Source organism: Acanthisitta chloris, unplaced genomic scaffold, assembly GCF_000695815.1.
Source record: "Acanthisitta chloris isolate BGI_N310 unplaced genomic scaffold, ASM69581v1 scaffold29541, whole genome shotgun sequence".
Classification (NCBI taxonomy): Eukaryota; Metazoa; Chordata; class Aves; order Passeriformes; family Acanthisittidae; genus Acanthisitta; species Acanthisitta chloris.
The window spans coordinates 1-23,095 of NW_008655877.1; the positions used below are offsets into that span (position 1 = coordinate 1).

Sequence of the window (23,095 nt, forward strand, 5' to 3'; positions counted from 1 at the left end):
CCGGCGCCTGCACCTTCGACGCGCGGCACCTCTACACCAAGAAGGTCTGCGGCCGCGGTTCCATCCGCGTCGTCTCCTACAACATCCTGGCCGATACCTACGCCCAGACGGAGTTCTCCCGCACCGTGCTCTACCCTTACTGCGCTCCCTACGCGCTGGAGATCGACTACCGCCAGAACCTGCTCAAGAAGGAGCTGACGGGCTACAGCGCCGACCTCATCTGCTTGCAAGAGGTGGACAAATCCGTCTTCGTGGACAGCTTGGCCCCGGCCCTGGATGCCTTTGGACTCGAAGGGCTGTTCAAGATCAAGGAGAAGCAGCACGAAGGTCTGGCCACCTTCTACCGCAGGGACAAGTTCAGCCTCCTTAGCCAGCACGACATCGTGTTCAGCGAGGCCCTGCTCTCCGAGCCACTGCACAAGGAGCTGTGTGAGCAGCTGGCCAAGTACCCCTTGGTGCAGGAGAAGGTGCTGCAGAGGTCATCTGTGCTACAGGTATCAGCTTTGACATGCCTTCTTCCTCCTCCCTCCCTTCCTCGTCCCTCTGTCTCCAGGCAGGTGCAGCTAGGCCAGGTTTGTTGAGCTGCAAACCGTGGGAGAAAGGAGATGAGGGATTAACAGTCTGAAACATGGATCACTGGTATGTTCTCTGTTAGCTGTGGTAACGGATAGAGCAGAAGAGCAATTTAGGAACAAGAACAAAACACTGAGACTTTACTGAGCTGGATATATGGAATTACCAAAATTTGGTTAAAAAGGGCAGTATTATTTTTTTGGTTTTAAAATGAAAGTTGTTGAGATTCTGGGCCAAACAGCAATTCCTGGTTGGTGGTATTGGCTACCAGGTTTTTTACTGCTTACTCTTATATGTCAGAATATGTATTTTATGACATTTGAATCTTATAAATCAGTTTTAAACAAGTTAATTGAGCTTTCTTTAATAATGCACTTCAGAAAGTGACAGTAGGAAGAGAAATAAAGTTGGATGTATTTGTCACCTTGCTGATGCCAGTGGGCCTGCCAGCAGAACTGTTGTACAAGTCCGAGTGTATAAGATAGAGGTCTGTGCCAGGAATTTCAGAAACACTGCTAAAAGTTTCCTACTCCAGGACTGAGTGGGACTAACAGGATTTCCCTCAGAACTGAAATAGCTTCTAAATTTATGTTCACTTTAGCAAGTATATGATTTGCTTGCTAAATCCAGAGATTTGGCTCCAGTTCTGTCACAGAGAGAATGGTGAGTAGAAAATAGAAGTAGTTAAGAAGTAGTTAAAGCATTAACAACATCTTGTGAAAAAACATGGAATGGATTGAAGGGAAAAATATGGCCAAACCAGACACTTAGGGTCAAAAGAACATTTGTCAAATACCTGGATGTAGTGGTAATATTTTGGCTGATTCTCAGGCCTTATATGACTTAGGATAAGTACAGCTCCCAAGTTGAATTTCTTTGTTACAAGCATCAGATCCTTTGAACTGAACTGCCAGAAAGGTATAAGCTCACTGTTGCACTTGTAACCTGTCTATTTAAGACTTAACCAAAGCTGCTTTTTCTCTTGAAGGTTTCGGTTCTTCAGTCTACAACTGATCCTTCCAGGAAGCTTTGTGTAGCAAATACCCACCTATACTGGCACCCCAAAGGTAATTTTGGCATGTTACTGTATGTGGCATAACTGGGTTTGTAAAGGTTTTTGCCCTTTCTCAGGAGAATAGATTTGCCACCTCTCTCTTTCAACTCTAACCGTTTCTTCTGGAACTCAGGGTCTACTGCCTGACTTCTTACGTAGATGAACGAAGCCAGGCTCTTAGGTCTGTCCATCCACTCTAGCAAAATGCTAGAGTACCTGGGAGTCAGGAGAATACAGCTGAGAGTAAGGCAAGTCACGTTACACACGAGTCACCCAAAGAGCAGACCATAAAATAGAGAGCGCTTTGTGTATACTTGAGGCTTCCCAGTCCTGTTGTACCTGAAGGAGTTATACTGGGGGACTGCCAGAAGGGCAACCAGATTGGGCTGTGGAAGCTTTTAGAAGACAGTCTCCTCTTCTGAGTTAGTTTTCTTTTGGGAACGTTATTAGGATAATTGTCATGAAATGGAAAGCTGCTGTAATATGGGTGTTTAAGGTTCAGAGTTCTTCCATGTCTGAGTTTAAATTAATTGTCTGTCTCTCAAAAACTTTCATAGTCACAAACTTCAAAGGCTTCTTTATTTATGAAAACTATTTTGAAATGTAAGATTGCTGTTTTGGAGCTATAACTGATAACTTAAATAGGCTACTTGGAAAATTCCTCTAATGCTTTTGTGGAGTATTGAAGTAATAAATTTATATATCCTTAGGTGGGAACATCAGGCTCATCCAAATTGCTGTAGCCTTGTCTCACATCAAGCACGTTGCATGTGACTTGTATCCCAGTGTGCCAGTCATATTCTGTGGAGATTTTAATAGCACACCATCATCAGGCACTTACAGCTTCATCAGCAGCGGTGGCATTGCGGAGGATCACGAGGACTGGGTCTCCAATGGGGAAGAAGAAAGGTGCAGTATGTCTCTGAGCCATCCTTTCAAACTGCTGAGTGCTTGTGGAGAACCTGCTTACACAAACTATGTTGGTGGGTTTCATGGATGTCTGGACTACATTTTCATTGACAGAAATGCTCTAGAGGTTGAACAAGTCATTCCATTGCCAAGTCATGAAGAAGTAACAACCCATCAGGCTTTGCCAAGTGTCTCACATCCTTCTGATCATATAGCACTAATATGTGACTTAAAGTGGAAATAGAGCAGCTGTGGCATGGTGCTTTGGGGAGTTTTCAAGCAAGAAGTTTCATGTACTGCTGGGAAACTAAGGTTGCTCCCTGACCTGTATGCTACTGAAAGGAAGGCCAGAACTCTTACTGAGAAGTTCATGTGTTTAATGGTTCTACTGAAGATTATCACATGAATCAGGATATTTGCATGACTATTTTCCCCTTTTTTATATGCTAAAAGGAAAACATCTATTTAAGACAGGGTTTTGAAAATTGGACTATCATATACCTTTTTATTGGTGTTTTTAAAGGATTAAGAATTATTTTGTTAAAAAATACGAATTAAATGCAAGACAATGTACAAATTGGACCCTGCTTAATTCAAAACCAACCACAGAACCTAAACCTAAGTGGATTTAGTTGATTCAACCTCACTCTAATTAACATCATGACAATGTTTTAAAAATCAGTTCAGAAATTGTCTTGTTCACTTGCCAATACCATATCCCAGCTTAATAAGTGGCATGAACAATGTGCTTGTACCTACCACCTTCTGTAAAGATACTCTCAATTATCAGTGATTAGACTTTCTATTGAGTTCAAGGTTATAACTGATTTGAAGCAGTTTGCTTGCCCATGTAACGTGGGCAATGAGGGAAACATTGGCACCTGGTGAAACTGGACTGCACGCGTAGGTAGCATCTGCTTGGAACACCTGTTCCTTCTGTTGTTTGGAGTCATCGATAATAAAAGAAATGTTGGAGTTTAAGACAGCTTTGGGTGGGAGGGAGTTGGTATAGGTATCGTCTGTTTCAGGTGGGGGGAGGTATGGAAGAGTTGGTGTGGTGCATTACCTTTCTGTGCCTAAATCTTTCAAAAGAAACACAAGTGACTTGCAGATCCTTATCACAATGGTTCTGTTTTGTTCCTCTCTTGCATACAAAGACAACCTGAATTTTTAAGTGTTTACCTGATTTTTTTCCCTTCTAGAAATAGCCTAGTGTTCCCTATTGTGTAGGAGAATTTGGATGTGGGGAAAGGTATTTTATCCATACCTTTATTGAATGTGTTGCAAGGGGTTCAGTCATTTGACAAGCTTCTTGCCCTGCATCATTAGTCCATATGAAACAAAGAGGATTTGGAAATAATTTCAGAGGATTTTCTAGTTACTGGTGTCTATCTGCCTCTTTCACCTAATAAAGTTCCATTCTCAATGGTCTGTCACTGTTGTCAGTTGATTTTTTTTTTTTCTAGTTACTGGTGTCTTTCATGGCAAAACAAGTCTGCCCAGGTTGATAAAAGCTGTATACCCTATAGGGCTGTAGGATATCCTGAGTTGGCAGGGCCTCACAAGAATAATTGAGTTCAACTCCTAGCCCTGCACAGGACAGCCCCAAGAACACACCATGTGCCTGAGAGCATTGTCCAAAAGCTTCTTAACTCTGACAGGCCCAACTTACACAGCTGCTCACCTCAGCTGCATTTTTGGTGGACTATAGGTGGTAGCTGGGATTCACTCAACTGTGCATATACTACTAAAACCAGTCACTTTCAAGTAGCATATTGCTGAGGGTTGTTGGTGCTGTGTCTTCCCATAGCACTTGCTATGCTGTGAAGGGCAGTGCTTTGCAGAAGGTTGTAACTACCTGCTCTTCAGTCTTTTCTGTGTTATTTCCAATAAAATTACTACTGGTTTTTGCTAGTGGAGTATCTGGGCATCTAACATGTTGATGCTGATGAAAACTGCACTAGTAAAGCCACAGGCAGGTTTAGCTTCTGAGGTCGCACAAGGCTAAAAAGATGCAGGCCAATAAATCTCCAAACATGTCTTAAACAACATGACATGGGAAGACAAATCTCATGAACCATCCAGTATTTTGTTACCAATTCTGCACTCAGGTAAAGGGAAATGGACAAATTCCACTCATGTGTAAGTCTGTCAAAGCCTGTGTCACTGCAGAGCTCCTGTAAATGTCCTCTGCAAGTAGCTTTCTTCAGCAACACAAGCAGTTAACCTTCCCTCTTCCCATCTCGAACTTTCTTATCTGATCCTGCTCTGCCACCTGTGAATTCTGGCTCCTTGTTCCTGCTCATGCTACAGCAAACTAAAATAGGGAAGGGATGCAGCTAAAAATACAGGGCCTTTAGTTCTCTTGAATGTATTATCATTTTAGTGGGTCATTATATCCTGAGCTGATTCACCCTAGAGCCTTTTGTGCCCAAAACAAGGTACAGGCTCAGAGGTGGGAATAGGTGGTCAAGGCCTGAAGCAAGACTTCCAACTGCTTAAGCAGCTCCACCACAAAACACAAGACCCTGATCAAAGGGCTTTCATTTATTCCAACAGCTTTGCCAGGCTTATATATAAACCCTCAGATTTCTGGTTTGGCTAAGTCAGCGCTGTAGCTAAACCAAATGGTAGCTAAGGGCCTTTGGATAAAAAAGGGAAGCAAAATGGAATGTGGCAATAAAAGTGGCAATGAATGTTGGATCATTGCAACAGAGTGATGGACAGTACATTCACCCTGTGAAATCAGACCTTAAATGCCCTGGGTGGGTCCTGGGTCAGTCACTGTTCTTTTGGAAGTCTAATTAGGAAGTAAAGTGTAATTCAGTCCTGCATAAGAGTTGAAGGTGATGTCTGTACTCTTCCAGACTACAAAGCTGATAATAAAAATATCAGTGATTCATAACTAAACTTCAAGACAGAGGAGTGAGGAGAAAATCTTGCAAAAGAATGGAGGCTGTAAACCTTCTGTTCGGGCAAAAAATATTTACTAGTTTAGTAAATGAGGGAAAGCTTACACATGGAGACATAACATTTGCAAGTATATGGCATCTTAAAGGGCAGAAGAATTAATTGGAAGATCTGTTAAAGAAGAAAATTAAGTATGAACACCAGAGAAAACACTGACAATGCACTACAGCTGAGTCAGAGGCCTTCTACAATTTGCCAGCTTGGAAAAAAACTGAGAGGAAAAATAAACTCCAGTGAGTAATGCAGGATTGTAGGCTGGCAAGAGAAATGTCTCAGCCACTTAGAATAGTAAGGTTGCAATTGTGAAGTTTGGAAGTTAAATTATATTACATAGGCTAACTGAGCTCCCCTTATAACTTGGAAAAAACATTTTTTTCCTCCTTTCTAAGTACCTATCCATTACAACTGGGTTACTTGGCCTTTCCCAAACCCAACAGTAAAAATCTGTAACTTGTCCTTGGAACCAGAAGATGGAGCTGCTCAGGGTACAGACTTGGCCTGGTACTCTACCTCCTTTCTGAGAAACAGCAGGTCCTTCCTGCTCCCTGTGCTTCTGTGCCTTGGGCTGCTGCCTCTGTCTCCTTGCAGACCACAGAGAGGGAGCACACAGGCAAAGTGGAATCTGCAGGAAGCAAGTGGTGAGGAACAAACACAGTACTGGAACAGGCCTAGTAAAATTTGATGGCCCTTGCACATGGCAGATAATCCTTTACCATCTTCAGGAGGAAATTCAGCCGCATGTACTGGAGATGCTCCAGTCCCAGTATCCCCTGTCTGATTTGCAGCAGCAAACTCTGACTGCCAATAGCAGCAACGTGTCAGGAACCAGTCAGACATTCCTGGAGTGAGAATGCAGTGCCAGAGTCTAGGTTAGGAAAATCACAATTCAAAAGAATCGTGAGCTTTTTCAGGGTGAAAGGCAACCCTTAGGCACACCTTGGGCCCAGAGCCCCACGCTGTGCTCACATCTGTGTAAGGTAACATATGGTGCTTCCTACTGCACATATGGTGATTTTAACTCCCATTTTAGCTCCCCCTACACATCTGGACCTTGCCCAGCAATTAATTCTTCCTCTCTACATCACTTCCAGATCCCAGATTTGTAGCAGCCCCATCGAGCTTTTGTCCATTTTATTTCATAAAGCTAAACTCACCTGTATTTGTTCCTCTTCCAGCAATTGGAATGCTCATGTCCTTCACATCAAAAAATAGGGTAGGATTCTCTTCTCAGTTTTATAAATGTGAGGGTTTTGTTTCTGTTTGTTGAGGTTTTTTACTCACCCAGACCAGTCATTAAGGAAAAAGGAAAATCTCACTTTGCTTTCTACTCAAATTTCCCAACTCTGATACATTAAACTCAAGAGAGACAGCACTGCTCCTGCCTTTCAGGAAGGAGGAGTTTCTTCTTTCACACTGACTCCTTGCAGCGACACATCCTCAAGGGGAAGGAAGCTCCTAAGATTCGTAAATGCTCATGATCAAAAGAAATGACAGTCAGAGGTCCACAAACAACCCTCAAGTTTTACTAGTAAATTACACACTTGCCATGGAAACTGGTATTTAGCACATGGCAGTGGGTTTTGGATAAAGGGGTAGGGTGAAAGAGAAGAGAGAAATTGAGATGCATTTCAGAAAGGCAGAAAGGAAAAGACAAAAAGAAAAATGGTAAGAGAAAGAAAAGAAGAGGAAAAGAGAGACAAAAAAAGAGATCACCAGTTCTGATTCCAGCACTGATCTGACTGATGGGATGTCGATCCTGGCTTCAGCCCCGACCCAGCTGATAAGGAGCCATGCCATGGGCTTGGGGGAGTACCATTTTATGGATAGGTTTCTCTGCTCTATCTCTGCATGGCCTCCCTTCTCCAGACAAATCTTGTTCTTTCTCATGGTGTATTAATACCAACAGTCCTTGTTTGGCTCCACAGTCATCTGGTTATTGGTGTTTGAGACATACACATCAGCCCCTTATCCTGTGGGAACTGAGAGCTCAAAAGGGTCTCAAAACAATAGGTTTCAGTCAATAACAAAATATTAATCCATTTGTGTTGTTATGCAGGCAAGGACAATAGGTTTCCAAGGCTGTTTGTTTAAAACCAGGAGTTCATTAGACAGTGCTAGTTCCTGGGAACAGACAGTGTTCTAATAAGCTCAAGAAGGGCCTAGTCCAGGTGCAGCTTGTCAAGGCTGAGGCCTAATGAGCATTTCCTAGATCACAGTGCAGCCTGGAGGGGGGTGGGGATGCACCACTACAATCCACCCTGCGACTACAGTCATTTTTAATGGGGCCTCCACACTCCACTCCATGGCTCAAACATCAACAAGGACTTGGTGATTCCTGGAAAAGGGAAAATTAGAGAGAGACAAATGCATTTGATAAGCTATCTCTAAGCTTTGGGGATATTCTCTCTATAATTCTCCACACCTTAACGTACAATCTGATTACCAAAACAAAAACGCCAAAAGTTAATAATAAAAGAACAATGACATTGTGCAACATTTTGTATGAATTCCCCATTGCTGTTGGCAACCACCCAATTAAAATGTCCCACCAACAGTGATCCCCAACTTTCTTCACTCGTTCCATCACTTGGTGGATTGCTTCCACATTGTGATGACCAGTAATCAAAGTCTTTTGTCCACTGTCTCTGCTTGCTTCAATAGCAGCTTTCTTATCAGTGCAAGGTTCATACCAAAGGGAACAGGCTGTAAGGCTGGGATCAGGGTGTAGTCAGATTACAGCAATGGGTAGGAGGTAACTGGAGCTGAATAATTAAAATCACAAGCCTTGATTTCAACAAAGTCACAGGCACAAATATTAGTATGATGACTTGTATCTTCAACAAAGTTGTCTACAAGTACAAAATCCCAAGAGGTTCTCATACAGGCACATCCATTCCATCAGGCCCATGCTCCAGGAGTACAGCTCCATTGTGATTTAATCCTGACACAATGATTGGGGATATAGTGTATACCAAAGCACTGTGTATTGTTAAAACAAAAACTGTGGCTTTGCCATTTGTGGGGTCATAAGTTAAATTAACTTTCAAACTTCGTCGCATTATCACAGGTTACCTTATAGGTTTCAGTGGGCAAATTTCTTTCATCTCCTTCTTTTATAATTGCTGCCACAGTAAATTGCACCCACACCTGAGAGGCCTCTGTGGTGCAGAATGTACTATAGTTATCACACTGATTAGCATAAATAACCAAGTGAGGGACTCCACCCTGTGGGTTGAGCTTGTTGATGTGTGAACTGCTGGTTCATGCTGGCAAGGATTGCTGCTACAAGAATAAGCAATCCTTCAATGGTCTGATCATCAGTGCGGGTGTGTTGGCATCATTCCTGGGAAGAGAAACCAATACAAGTCTCAGTGGGGTTTGTCTGGACAGGTTACCCCTTAGTGACTCAAGTAGTTTAACAGCTTGGGCTAATGAAAAAAGTGCTTTTTCCCACTCAGAATACCTCTGTTCTGTCTCTTTAAATGCAGTTGAGCTGAAGAGCAATGATCTCTTTAGCCTGTCAGGGCCAGTTTGGCCTTGACATTCCTCAGGAGGAATCTCAACTTCTCATTCACGAAGTGCTTGCTGCAGTGCCATTGCTGCTTCCCCCACCTTTCCATGGCTTCTCCTGCAGCTAGAGCTGCTATCCACGAGTGGGACACTCTCTGACTCTGAATTACCAGTTCTGGAAAACAGCACAGCAGCTGCTAAAGGCACAGTATTGCGTTCAATTGCCTGTAATAAGCCATGAGCCAAGACTCTTTGTCTCTTTCACCAGCCAGAGAGGAGAATTAGAACTGGGATGTGAGTGATAATACCTCTTTTCTCCAAATCCTGTCTTTTCTTACCATCCTGTCAGTGCCCAAGCACGAGGAGCTTGCATTGTGGCTGTCAGGTTTGCAGTACTGGGTATCACAGCTGTTAGTGGAATCAGACTGGCCAGAACTTCAGAAATTCCACCTACCATCACAGCAAAAATCCAGCACTGTGATATACTGGCAATCCTTGAATCAGGGAGTGCAAGTGCCACGTGGATCAAAGCACACTGCAAACTCTGGATTGCTTTTAGGGTTTGGGTTGATGCTCAAACAGAAGGAACACACACTGCCACCCAGCAGGCACCAGGTTCCACAGCTGAGAGCATCCAAACCCAAAATGTTTTCAGTAAGAACTTTAATACCATCTCACCCAGGAGCCATAAATTGACCTCAGCAGCTCAACAGGTAACACTTGCTCAGTTTACCCAGTGATTTTAACTCTTTGCTGTCAGGACTCACACTCAGCACCTCGGCATCCTGCTGCGTTAGCATGGAATGCTGTGCTCCTGCATCTATTAGGAATTTTATTAATGGCCGATGAGAACCAACTGGAATCCTAATGTTTGGGCCATTATTATGCATGCACTGGGATTCCACCTGCTTGCCACACCTGGCTTGTGGCCAGAATGAAGCTCTTGCAAAGCAGCCACCTGAACCAAAATCTGGACGGTGCTGGGTGAATTGGCAGCTTGCTCAAACATCACCTCTACCTTTTCTTCCAGGTTTTGTTTTTTTTCTCTTTTTCTTCCTGCAACTGCTTCTGCAGCTGCTCAATTTTCAGTAACAGTAATAATACAGATGCTTTCCTCCCTTCTATTTCCTCTCTCCGATCTTGTTTTCTCTACTATGCTTTTCCCTATCCAAATTCTCCAATGACTGTTTTTTCTTACACTCTGCAAAAGCAAGTAGAGTCCTAAGATGACCATTCCCAGTCATAAGTTTAACCCACCCTGTGACTAAAGTCAGTTTTTCTGGGCCTCTGCACTCCTGCTGTGGACAAACTTGTCACTCACAAGAACATTACAGAAGCTAAGGGCACTGAAACACTGACCTGAAGTAACAGACTTGGCTAGTTTTTAGGCTCTGGTTATTGTGAAATGTTTACTTCCCTGTTTGATATGTACAAACCCAACCATGTTCTGCCAGATCCTTCAGACTGGTCTGACAACTTGGAAATTGTGTTATTTTTTCCCTTGACCATACCCATTCCAGACAAAAGGGTCTCTTAGCCACCTGTGACTACTTCAATTCTTACACATCAGTTATCTCTTGTCAGTGCTATTTTTGAAGGGTATAATTCAAGTCTTCAGTAAAATGCCTTTATGTACCACGATAATGCAAACAGTGATGCCAAGTATGATTGAGAGAAGGAGGAAGAAAAGGGAGGAGAAAAATGGTACACAAAACCAAGGGGAAAAATAGCCAAAATGATAAGGCATCAGATCTTTCAACACCTCAGATTAATTGCGTAGGTGCCTTGTTTTTCTATTCTTGGCATTAAAAAATGTTTCAAGCCTTTTCACTCCCACCCAGTAAGAGGAAAGGCCTGAAATGTTTCAGTTTTGGCAGCTCACCTTTATTTGCAGGTCCAACAGCAGCACATGGGATGTAATGTCTTACTCCAAGTCCCCTGTCAATACCATTCTTGACAAGGGTGGGAAAGACATATTTGGACAAGGTGCTGTAAGGTTTCATCATATTGCACTGAAATTGCCGAAAGATTTCTCAGACTAGCAGGGGACTGCAAACTGGGCTCTGAATTCTCATCACTGCAAAGCCCAAGCCCACACTGTACACAGCTGGGCCCCTGCTGTAAGTGCCCTGAAGTGTTCTGTTGCCTCCAGTGCAGTGTTTTAGAGCTCAGATTGACTTCTGATAGGGAAATGACTAACAAAGCACTTAACAGGTACAACAAAATTGGATCTTGATGGGAATTTCATCTGCCTGTGGATCTGTTGTTACAAATACACAGCAGGTCTGGGTCACTGTTACAACTACTTTAGCCAGAAAACAATGATTTTAAAGAATGCCAAAATGAAAAAAACAAGTATTTTGACCTACCCACAATGCCTTAAATGACAATCCATGTCATCCACTGTCTTCAGGTGAGAAGAGCAGCACATGAGTTGCTGTTTTAGTCAGTTAAGAAAGTGTCACTGCCACAGCTAATGAATTTACTGATGGATAGCCACATCAGTGGACTGTGATACGGATTTCAACGCAGCATGTGATCCTGGTGCTAAAAGAGAGACAGCAGCATTTAAAGGAACTCATGAGGACTAAGTTTGGCCCTGTACAAACAGACACATACTAGTAGCACTAAAACTAGAGGAAAAAGCAAGCCCCCAAGGTCTCAGCCCACACCTCCACCTTCCCACAGCAGCTTTCTAAGCACATGCACCAACCCCCAGACTGCTGGTTAGAACCAAGAATACATAGTCTAGAGTGCACCTTGAAAATGGGGAGAGAATTGAGAACAGCTGATGTGAGCATAACAACCTAAGGGGAAGTCTACTCACTTCTGTCAATTGTGATGTGACTCCCATAGAGTATCTTGTCCCTTTCATAGCTTAACATCAATGTGCATAAACTGTGTAAAAGAGACTTTGCTTCCAAGATTACAACCTTACAAAGTATCAAGAAGCAAATATTTTAGTAACACAAGTCAAATGTGATCTTATCGATTCCCAGGAAGATTGAAGTACTTGCTTCAGTTCTTCCCTATGCTCAGATTAACAGTAGTGACTACTCAATTACATGCAAGAATTCGACTGATTTTGTCTTCCTGCATTTCAGTGTAAGCTGTAGCCTTAACCCCTCATGCAGACTCCATCAATCTTAAACGAGGTTCAAGATCTTCACCTTTTTCTGACTTTGACTTTAGGAAGTTATTCATTTTATAGCAGAATTACACCTACTGATACAGAAACCCAAGCATGGTGACTCTGAAATATGAACTCATACATGCTGCAACACAAAAGCAGAGTAGCTATACAGAGCTCATCTAAACCTGAGTATTTACTCACTTAAGTAATTAAATCTCTACCAAGCAGAAAGTTTCCATCGAGGTAAGAGGCCAAACTTGTTTTTAAGTATCTGTTTCATTTAAAAATCTACTTCTAACTTCGTCACAAGCATTGCTTCATGTTAACCTATGGGGACTACAAACACAACCTGTTACGAGACAAGGGGTCTCCCCTGGACAAGGTGTTCCTTTCAGGGTTTAATTCAAGGAACTGCATTGCTAGAAATATGCACATTAACAGCTACTGATCCAATGCATGGATATATCAACTTTCGTTAATAAGTAATCAGCAATTCATTAGAGGTGCAGGCAAAGCCCTTCTCACCTTACACTGCCTCCTGGGATTCTATTACACATTGAAGGCAGGTAACAACAGTATTCAAAACCTCTGGTGTTTTCTCTGGTTAGTTGTGTTCACAGCAATTCCTCAGTTACACTGACTTACAGCAGAAACTGCCTTGGAAGGTGCTCTGAACCTAAACTAGCATGAGTTTACCTGACCTTGTCACTGGGATTTCTTGTAGCAAGGGTAACCAGACCTGGGTGGAAAATGAGAAGTGCTCCGCCTGAAACCACAGTGGAATCATGCTTTGGGTTCCTAGAGACATCCAATCAACAGCACAGCACTTGGCAGTCAGAGGACTGAGCAGTATGTGCCTCCATACAGCAGACAGGCAACAGAGGACTAGATTTTAAACTAACCATTAGTAGCAGCCTCAGAACACATTAATTTCAGTCTTTTGAACTACTGAGGTATAAGGGGGCAGAAATAGGTTAGCAGTCAGCAGCAGCTGCATAGAGATGATATTTTGGGGGTGATTAACACCATTAATATACTGACTAAATCCCTGTACAAGTGTTCAAATCAGCCTCCCAGCTAGTCACCAACACAATATGTGACTGTCCTGCTAGAACCCAGGGTGGTTTTCACACGTAGATACAACTATGAAACAGACATGCATGCTTTTCAGGCAGTTGGTATTTGTTTTATTACAATTTTTTAAGTGTTAGTATTTTCATATCTGGACATCTTAAAAGGAATTTTAGATTTACAACTTCAAAAGACACTTACAGAATTATGTAAGTCCCAATGACAGCTACTCTACTGCACTGTATACAACTTGGTTGTCCCCAATCCATGTCCCACTCTACACAGCTCCAAACAAGGGAAAATCTGACACTGATGTTCATATTCAAGCTGCAGGAAAGCTCAGTATATGGAAAAAGAATAAGTGCTCATTTGCATTCAACTACTTCAGTAATCAAGAAGAGCATACACAGAACTATACATTTTATCATTTTATTAGGAATAATTCCAAGTGGGTTATGAAGAAACTAATCCATTGAGTTTGATGAATTTTCCAAAATTTCTTTATGAAGATATGTTCACCAACAAACAGTAAAACTTCAGCAGAACTATTATACACTGGGCAAAAATAGTCAGGCTGATACCAAAAAGCAACATGCAACATAAAAAAAAAGATACAATATAAAGGAAGACAATCTGCTGAATATTAAAAACAACCTCGACATGAGCTCTTCGCAACCAGCACAGAACTATTCTACCCATCGAATCCAATTCACACAAAGGCAAGTTGGGCTGACAGAACCCAAGGATTAATAAAATGTTCCTCAGTGCAGTAGATTTGTATAGTGTTTTAGAGCATTTCCTTGGCTGGAACAAGCAGTTTTAGGAATCTTTTTGGCAAGGGAGAGAAATAAATACATACGGAATGCTACATTTTTAGATCAGCAGACTGTCTGAGGAATGAAACAGGGCATCAGGGAACTAAAAGTAGCAGGGAGGAAAAAAAATTAAAACATTAATTTATTTGGGCTCAGAAGAGTATTCGAAACAGATCTTAAAGATGTCACAATAACTATATTCAGGCATTTAGGCTAACAAGGGGAATAAAATCAGAAGATACACTTTTTCCAAGTTAAGGAGATTTTTACCCAAGCATATTGCTACCTCTGCAACATGTAGCTCGGTAAACAAGAATTGGCAACAAAATAAGTTGAAATGCTGTAATATCTTGCCCAAATATCAGTTCCAGATACTGTAATAACCAAGATGCAAACTAATTTTGTTGTAACAAGCCTAGACCACTTATATCAAACATGTCCCTGGTGAAAGAGTCATCCAGTTGGAGTTAGCGTTTTGAGAGTTCATTTGACAGCCAGTCAAGTCCCTCATACAGACCAGTTCCTTGTGTAGCACAGGTAGCCTGGACATACCACTGTTAATGGAGAACACAAACAAAAATCAAATTTAAAAGCTGACAACATGCAGGCTAAGTTATGACAGTTTGTGACACTCAAATAGTGTTCTTTAAACACTGTTTTGTGCTGCAAGTAGAGTCAGTATTGAACAGAAGGAAGTTTTAAGTTTGGAAAAGTACATACAGAGTCAATGGGGTTCAGACATTACCCAGAGATTTGAGTGCTGGCCTAAGAAATGCTACAACACAGTTTAGGGCATCAAGAAACAAACACACAACTTGCATTTGGTTTCTATGCTGAACTCTAAGTTTCTTGTCTCTGAAAGATTCTGCCCCTCAGGAAATGGAATCATCTAAATTATCGGACCTCTAAAACACCTTATACGGACATGATCTCAGTGTGTCAACACACAGAGAGTAAATGAGCACTACAGAATGGGAGGTGGTGTCTGTGAAGCAACCCTGTCTCTCAAAGGTGGAATCTGACACTTGAAGATACCTAACCTTCTCCAATCTTTGCAGAGGTGAGAATGCAAAATGTATTTGCTCCCCCAGAATAACAAATACTGTGAAACCAGGAAAGCCCACCACATCCTTTGTCCAAGGTTGGCTGACAGCCATAGTTCAGTGACAGACTAGAGTATTTATGTGTTCTCAGGAAAAGGTGAGAAATGAAACACCTGCAACAGCTATAAGCACTGGATTACACTTCTAAATCACTTCTTTTGAACAAGGAACTTAAACTGTGCACTATAGAGTTTAGTAACAGGTATGTGCATCTGTCTACAGGAAGAGGTGAAAACATCCCTTTCCTTTAAAGGAAAATGTATATTTATGATATATAACAGAGGAAGGCAAGAGTTCAGGAAACCAGGAAATTTAGCACTTACAGTTCTGTTACGCAGAGACTGAAGACCTAGTTTATCTGTCATTTCACTGATTGCCATAGCATTTGGCAGATCCTGTTTGTTTGCAAACAGAAGCAGCACTGCATCTCGCAGCTCATCCTCCTGAAGCTAACAGAGAAACAGTCATGTTATTAAATTACCTCAGTTAAGTACTTCAACAAACACTAAAGAAGTCTAAACACTGATTTAAGGATCATAAAAACTTTCATTCTTGCTCCTGAATTCACTAGTAAGTATTCAGTGAAATTTAATTGGTACCTAAAGGAACTTCTCCTACAATCAAGGAAACAATCTTTCATTCAGTTAAGTGTGTGGGCACCTTGCTGCAGAAATTCTTTAGCACCGATTTGTTTTTCCAAAACTCTTTATCTGCTGCATTTCCATTAAGGCTCTATGAAGCAAAGGAATGTTCTGACACATTACTAGCTCTCTACAGAGTTGAAGTTACAGCTCGGTGCACCATGTGACCCAGAATTAGCAGGTGAATAAAATATGCACTGTACAAACTCCCTAAAATTATAAAATCCCAAATCTCTTAGGGAAGCTGATGAACATCCAAAAATATGGCAAGTAAGTCTAACAATGATACTTCAGAAGATAGTGATATTTACCATTTTCTGCAGCTCTTCTGCTGCTTCCTGGATTCTCTCTCTGTCATTGCTGTCTACCACAAAAATGAGGCCCTGTAGGAAGTTAAGCATTTTTGAAAAACCAACGTAAATGCGTAGTACTACTTTAAAACCTCCAAAATACTCAAGTGAATATTGTGATTGTCCCCTCTCTTAGGTAAGCAAATTTGATAGAAATTTGTTTAAGCAACGCAAGATGTATCTGAACAACTAAGTACACACTAAGTTTTGACTGCAAAATAAAGCTAGGCCAAGTTACACAAACGTTGGTTTACAGATTAGTGTAGGATTCGTTAGTTTGTAAAGGAACAAAAACCCAACACAGCATACTTTCAGCAGCTAACTCTCCCTCCTTCCTTTTCACTGATCGTATCCAGAATCACAAGTGCTTCACCATCTCATATTTCACCTAAAAACTCCACAGCCTTCAGGTAAAGCCTGAATTTAAGAAGTTTGTACCAAACAGTATTTCTAATGGCATCTCTGTAATTCAAGTGTCCTCCTTTTTGCACACTATTTACTCTTCAAATTTCAGTGTGAAAACCTTACTTTTATCATTCTCTTTCAGAAAAGAGAAGTATCTTTCAAAAATATTTAGTAACAGGATTGAATAAGGAACTGAAATTAAGTATTCCTCTACTCACAACCGTATGTTGGTAACTCCTTTTTGTCAATCCAGATCTCCCTTATTTTTCTACACCAATTACATGCATCATGCTGCACAAAAGTTTCCTGGAAACAATTCAACACAGCAAAAAAAAGCCCAAACCCACTCCAAAGTTTCCTGATACCAATGAATAACTTACCTTACTGCTTGTGAACCAAAGGAAAGAATCTCATTTATGTCACCAAGACTGTCAGCAGTCACCACATGAATCTGACACTTTCTGATCAGTTGGTAACAAGATCTTTTACATATTTTAGATACTCAGCTTACTAAACATGCTGATTTAGCACAGTAAAAGCTGTGTATTTTAAGGCTGGTTATTAAAGAAAGAGTATGTAGAAAGGTGTTTAAACAGTAACATGTTTTATGTATAAGCCAGTACCAGTTCAAACACATCCAGGCATGGAGACAGCAAAGTTGCTGAGTTCCTCACAACAAACCAGTTGCACTGGCACATAATGGAACACTGGTAGATCCTAAAGGACTTGATCCTTGCCAGGCTACACTCACTCACAACTAGAATTGAAGCCTTCAGGGTAACTAGAACAAAATCTGTGTACCCTCAGAATTTGCAGGAAGGAGTACAGAGCCTTTCTGAAAGAAAGAAAACAACTTTCCATGTCTGCTCTACAGAGCACAAAGAGGCTCCACAAATCAGGTATCTGAGAAGTCTTACCTGTGTGTTTTGGAAATAATGCCTCCAAAGAGGTCTAATTTTATCTTGACCACCAACATCCCAAACTGTGAAACAGATGTTTTTATATTCTACTGTCTCCACATTAAAACCTAAAAACGAAAGAGTTAAATAATTAGAAATAGTTCATGCTAGTGTTGAAACATAATTCTAACCATGTTAATGATGGACACTTCCTAAGTTATACCTCTTCCAAATATGTATAAAATGGCTTATCAGAACTGAATTAGTAGAACAAGAAGAAAATTGATGTAAAAAAATTAATCACTTTAATCCAAGTCCAAGTGGCTCAGCAAACCTTTCATCCACAAGCTGTGAGGCTCATGGTGTTTGGGGAAGTACTGCTACATACCTGGAAGCATCTGCTACTGGCCACTGTCAGAGGATTCTGGTCTAGGTGTATCTTTGGTCTGACACAGTTAAGTTATGGCAGTACCAGACAGCCCATGTTTGGCTTAATTCTCATTCTAACAGCAAAGAAGGCAAATTCCTACACTCCTCAGAAGCCCTAAGATGTCTGCTCTACAACAGAAAATCAGAGTAACAAGAACGAAGACATAAAAATTGGTGATCTTACCAATAGTGGGAATTGTGGTGACAATTTCTCCTAGCTTCAGTTTATAAAGAATGGTTGTCTTACCAGCAGCATCCAAACCAACTAGGAGGAAGAGAAAAATTGATTTAGTTCATGATATGAACTACAACCTGCTGATTGAAAAACGTGCCATTTTACATGCAGAGTATTAGTTGGGGTTTTTTCTGAGAACAATTTTTTAAACACTCTTAAATCAAGGTTCATAAACTACTGTATGTTTTTCCCTATCTCCTCTACCCAACACAAGGAGAGAGAACAAGCCACGAAGAAAACAAGCTTAATAAGGCACTTCCATTCACAAAGCTCACAAGTGGCTAGTCATCTTCCTTAGTATTTGGGTTACTTAGTTAAGCTTTATCATTCACTTAGGAGGTTTCTTCTGTGTAAGTCAGGATGATTTGAAATGCCTAGCAACATTCTAGAAGCAACACATAGTCTCCAACTGATCACACATTTGCTACTCTGCACACAAGCTGGGGAAGGCCTCAGCCTACAGGGAAGGTCAGTTTCACAGGCACCTGGATCACAATGGAAGACACCTCTGTGTCCCTCACTCGAGTGTCTCATCCCAGTCCTAAAACACTTGTTTAGCACTGACAAAACCACATATATTAGGAAAGTCTTGTCATTGCTCCACATACACCCCAAGGGCTGGAACCCTTCAGGATATCACTTCTATGCATTAAGATCCACTAGGATGCTCCACTAGGAGTCTCCACTTCAGGTCTTTACAGAAGATCTTCTGCACTTAAATTTGCTCTTCTGTTTCTACAACAAAACTCAAGTTTGCTGTTTTCCAATGTAACCTATGTAGTAAATATGTGATCCTTGAAAAAAAGTGAAATAAAAGGAAGCCTCAAAGACATCTTTGAGACGTACCACTAAGACTGCAAACACACTCTGTAATCTTCTAAACTGTTTGTGCCATTGCTTACTGTTATGCATTGCAGAACACCTAAGTGCAACTCAAAATAGATTTCATGTTCAAATCCAATACCTAGAACATGAGCACCTACATAAACAGCAGGTACTAAACACCACAGTAACAGTTTGAACAATATGTCAATTCGTGAAACTTAAAACAGTCAATGAAATTTTGCCCAATCAAAAATATCCCATTAAAGAATTAATTAAATACTTTCACCAGAAACCAAATGTTATCCTTGTTTGATAAGAATAAGACACATTCTTAAGTGTTCTGAGTTTATTTCCCACTTGTCAACTGCAATATATTAAGCATTAAGTGGTTTGATGACTTGACTGTTTCCTTAGCATCGCAAGAAAATGGAATTCAAAATTACCTACACATTCAGAATGAAACCAAACTCTCAAAAAGGCTCCTCCTTCTCAAGCCACAAACTGCTGTCACAGGAAACTAATTCAAGAAGCCTATCTATAATTGTCCTATATCCTGATAGCGTGAACAGGATCAAACATGTCAATGCAGTTTCTCTGGTAATGTCATTGCAAGTAGAAAGAAGAGTTGTTCTAATTGTCAATGTTGTGAAAGCATGAAGGAAGGGGTGGGTGGGAATCTACCATCAAACCCAAAGCTCCTAGAGGAGTAATAAACTCTCAAAATGCTCAAATAAAAATTTAATGGTTTGAAGTTCACTATTGTTTAAGTGTTGGTCTCTTTTGGAACCACACAATAGCACGAACAAAAAAAGAAATGGTGCAGCACAAGTTTCACAAGAGCTTGCAACTCATGAAACTTGTGAATGTTAGCATTTCCCCCACATCAATGAAGTGCCAGGTGGCCTTGGAAAACCCTCTAAGCGACCTCTGAAACTCTCAAATATTCCATCTCTACTGAAAAACAACGTTTCCAATAGCACAATGCTTGAAGCCCAACACTATTTTCACACAGCTCAACCTCAAGCATTTGTAGGATGGCTAGATCTTGGTAGGAAAGCATAATGCCTGTACATGATATAGCAAATTATAGGATCATTTAGTGAACTACCAATTAAAGCTACACAGACTTGAACTCTTCTCTCATTGTCCCCCCACCCCAAAAAAACTCCACCCCATTATCAGCAGAACAAACACTGACAAGATTTGTTAAAAGTAACACTGCAAGAAAGATGTCATTGTTCACAGAGATGTCTGAGTGTATTTGGGGTTTATACGAAAGATACCGATAATAAAGAAAAAAGCTGATCTCATTTCAAGGAATGTGCACAAGGTATTGAGAACTGTTTGCAGATATGACTCAGAGTTAAGAAATTAGACACTAGTCAAGAATTTTAAACTACTTGCTGAATTAACAAATACTGCCCCAGTTATCCACTCTACTCTTGTGCCAGGACCCACCAACACCTCGGTGGCATTGGCAAGAGGCTACAGCAGCTATGTAAGCGCAAAGCTCAGAGACTTTGCTTAAATCCACTCTTACCCACAACTCCAGTTAAGCTGTTGGACTTTGCACTGAGCAGGCCTAGTTATGGATACGTGTTTTCTTCTGACTCCACACTTGAGGCAGCAGCTTTTAATTGAGAGAAGGAAACTCCTGCAAATCACCATGACCCTATTTGCACAAAAAGCCTCTCTTGGCCAAACTGCAAATGTTATGAAGTCTAAACAAGCAAGTCATGAAAAGCAGAGCCTCCATTCAGACTTCTTACTCCAATTTGCAATTTATTACCCTTTTTAGAACAAGAAATTTCAGACCATTGAATCACATTTATCTTTTGAGCTGATAGGAAGAGTAACTATTGATTTTAGTAGTCCAGGAATAAACACATTTACATTTGCACTGAAACACTAAATGTAAATCTGTCAGCTACTTCCATGACATAAACTTCACCAAGATCAAAACCTAGATCTTGAATCCCCAAATAAAGTAAATTCCTGATTCTGCATTTTCACTGATCATACTGCCTGATTGACCATGTCAAGACCAAGGTGCAAGAGACTCAATGGAGGGTATAACATTCACCAAGCACCAAGATTACAATGAAGTACAACTGTGAAGGACAGACTTGTCCTTGGCAACCACTTATCTTCAAAGTCCAAACACCCTCTTCCTCAAGCTGGAGAAAAAAAAATATCTACAATGCCTTTAGGTGTTGTTAAAATCACTGTGGTTTTAAGCCCTTTACTCCTCTTAAGAGTGTTTTATTCGCAGCCTGTCAGTTGTATTTCTAAGTCTTAAGCTTCTAGTTCACTTGTCCCTGGGAACATCACCCCTGTGACCATATCACATTCCTCATTTACCAACCCTCTACTTTGATCACTGGTGGCTGAATATCAAGCTGTCTCTGCTATCATAGCACAAGACTTGATATAAACTATAGAAAGCCAAAAGCAGCAAACCAACAGTGGTATAAAAAACCCAAACACAAATAAAAAAACCAGCTAAATGGTTATGACCTGTACAGTGACACAATTCCCAAAGAATCTGACATTTTCCCCCTCACTGTATTTAGTAATTACCTTTGCATTCACAGCTCCTGAGTAGCTATTATGTTAGTTAACACTTGCACAACTACACCAAGCCACAGAGCACTAAATTATGATACTGAAAGATGTACAGTGAATCAATAACTTTATTCTTTAAGCACAAGAAACCATGAGTGAAGAGTTTCACAGACAAATATGTGTGGGGTTAGGACACAGTGTTTCCACTCTTATTGTCAGGAAATTTCAGGAGAAGTATAACATGTCCACCTTTTAGCACAAACGTGGTTTGAGACCACAGAAGACAGTGTGCCACGTTTGCTCTTGGTAATGGTCCCTGCTGAGAAATACTCAAATTCTGCAGAACTCAGTAACACCAAGTCTGTTTAAGAGCTAAATTAATTCTACAGGATCTTCAGTTCTGCAGAAACAGAGGAATGCTGTGAAAGAGAAATTAGAATTATAATCTGTTCATTACCAACAGATTTTTCCCCAAAGTACCTTGCGCCATAAAGTTACTTGTTCAGTGGTACACTACATACAAGAACTAAAGTGCCCTGTACAGCTGGTTTTCAAACCACACACTGAAGATTATCACCTTGAGGAAAGGTTTCATTCAGTCCCAGCATTCCTTCAGACATCTCTCCTCAAAGTGCTGATATGTGACAGAGAATGCTATCGAGAGCTTCTTTTTCACATTACAGGTATAAAGGAATTATGCTATATCCAGCATAACATATTCTGCCTCTGAACATCATGTTTGTCCTAGGACTCTCATCCCAACACGCCACAAATTTTACTCTCCCATACTACCTAGCAAATATGGTGCAGTCCCATGCTCTGACCCAGCCTTGCAAGCTGTTTTGATCTGTATGACATTCTTTGCTGTTTTCACTATTTTGCAGATTGCAACAGAACTACAAATGCCACGGGCACTACCTCATCCTACAGTCAAGCTCATCTGAAGATTTTACTTCATTCATTAAGAGTCACATGAAGAGTCTTGGCTGCTACAGAGACAGCCAAATCACCTCCTTGAAACCAACAGACGTACTAAGCTGTCTTGAAGACAAAAATTCCTTGGGTTATTTTGCAATGAAGGAGAGTCTCTAATTTCCCACAGATAAGATACAGTAAAAATGACTGTGCCTGCAATAAAGAACTCTGTCATCACAAAAACGTATGGAGAACGTGGAAAAGTGTCATTAAAAAGAGCTGCATTGCCGTGCCTGCCGTGCATACCCAGGCAGCACCAAGGATGGGTGTGTGCCAGAAGTTTCACAGTTAGAGCCCAGTCCCACTGCTGGCTGTGCCCAAAGGAGCACTTCATACAGCTCCTTAGGACGAGCTGCTTCAGTCAACAGCCATGAATCGAATGCTGTTCATTTTGGCAACAGATTTGAGAGAAATCTGGGGTTCAGCACTGTTTGTACATAGAGCTGGTGGGGGTGGGTAGGTGGGTGGGAGAAGGCAGGAAAGAGCCGCAGTGGAGGAGGAAATACCGAATGCAGTATGTGCTCGCTTTGACCTTTCGAACCATAATCTGAAAGTGAGAATCTGCCAGAGCTACCGGCTCCAACCCTTACACAGCCCGTGCCGAGGGAAGGGTGGGCTAATTGCGAATAAATA

At 41.1% G+C, this 23,095-nt stretch overlaps 2 protein-coding genes across 2 annotated transcripts; one reads left to right on the forward strand and one right to left on the reverse strand.

Moving 5' to 3' along the window:
* Nucleotides 1-8: 8 nt before the first annotated feature.
* Nucleotides 9-2,850, forward strand: PDE12 (phosphodiesterase 12; the record flags this gene model as incomplete). The annotated part of the gene is made up of 3 exons (XM_009084112.1): nucleotides 9-494; nucleotides 1,562-1,640; nucleotides 2,338-2,850. Coding segments are annotated over 3 exons (1,008 nt in total), but the record flags the coding sequence as incomplete, so codon positions are not given.
* A 10,460-nt stretch (nucleotides 2,851-13,310) lies between these two features.
* Nucleotides 13,311-18,140, reverse strand: ARF4 (ADP-ribosylation factor 4; the record flags this gene model as incomplete). Its single annotated transcript, XM_009084114.1, has 5 exons — nucleotides 13,311-14,589; nucleotides 15,462-15,587; nucleotides 16,091-16,162; nucleotides 17,452-17,561; nucleotides 18,047-18,140. Coding segments are annotated over 5 exons (489 nt in total), but the record flags the coding sequence as incomplete, so codon positions are not given.
* Nucleotides 18,141-23,095: the final 4,955 nt, after the last annotated feature.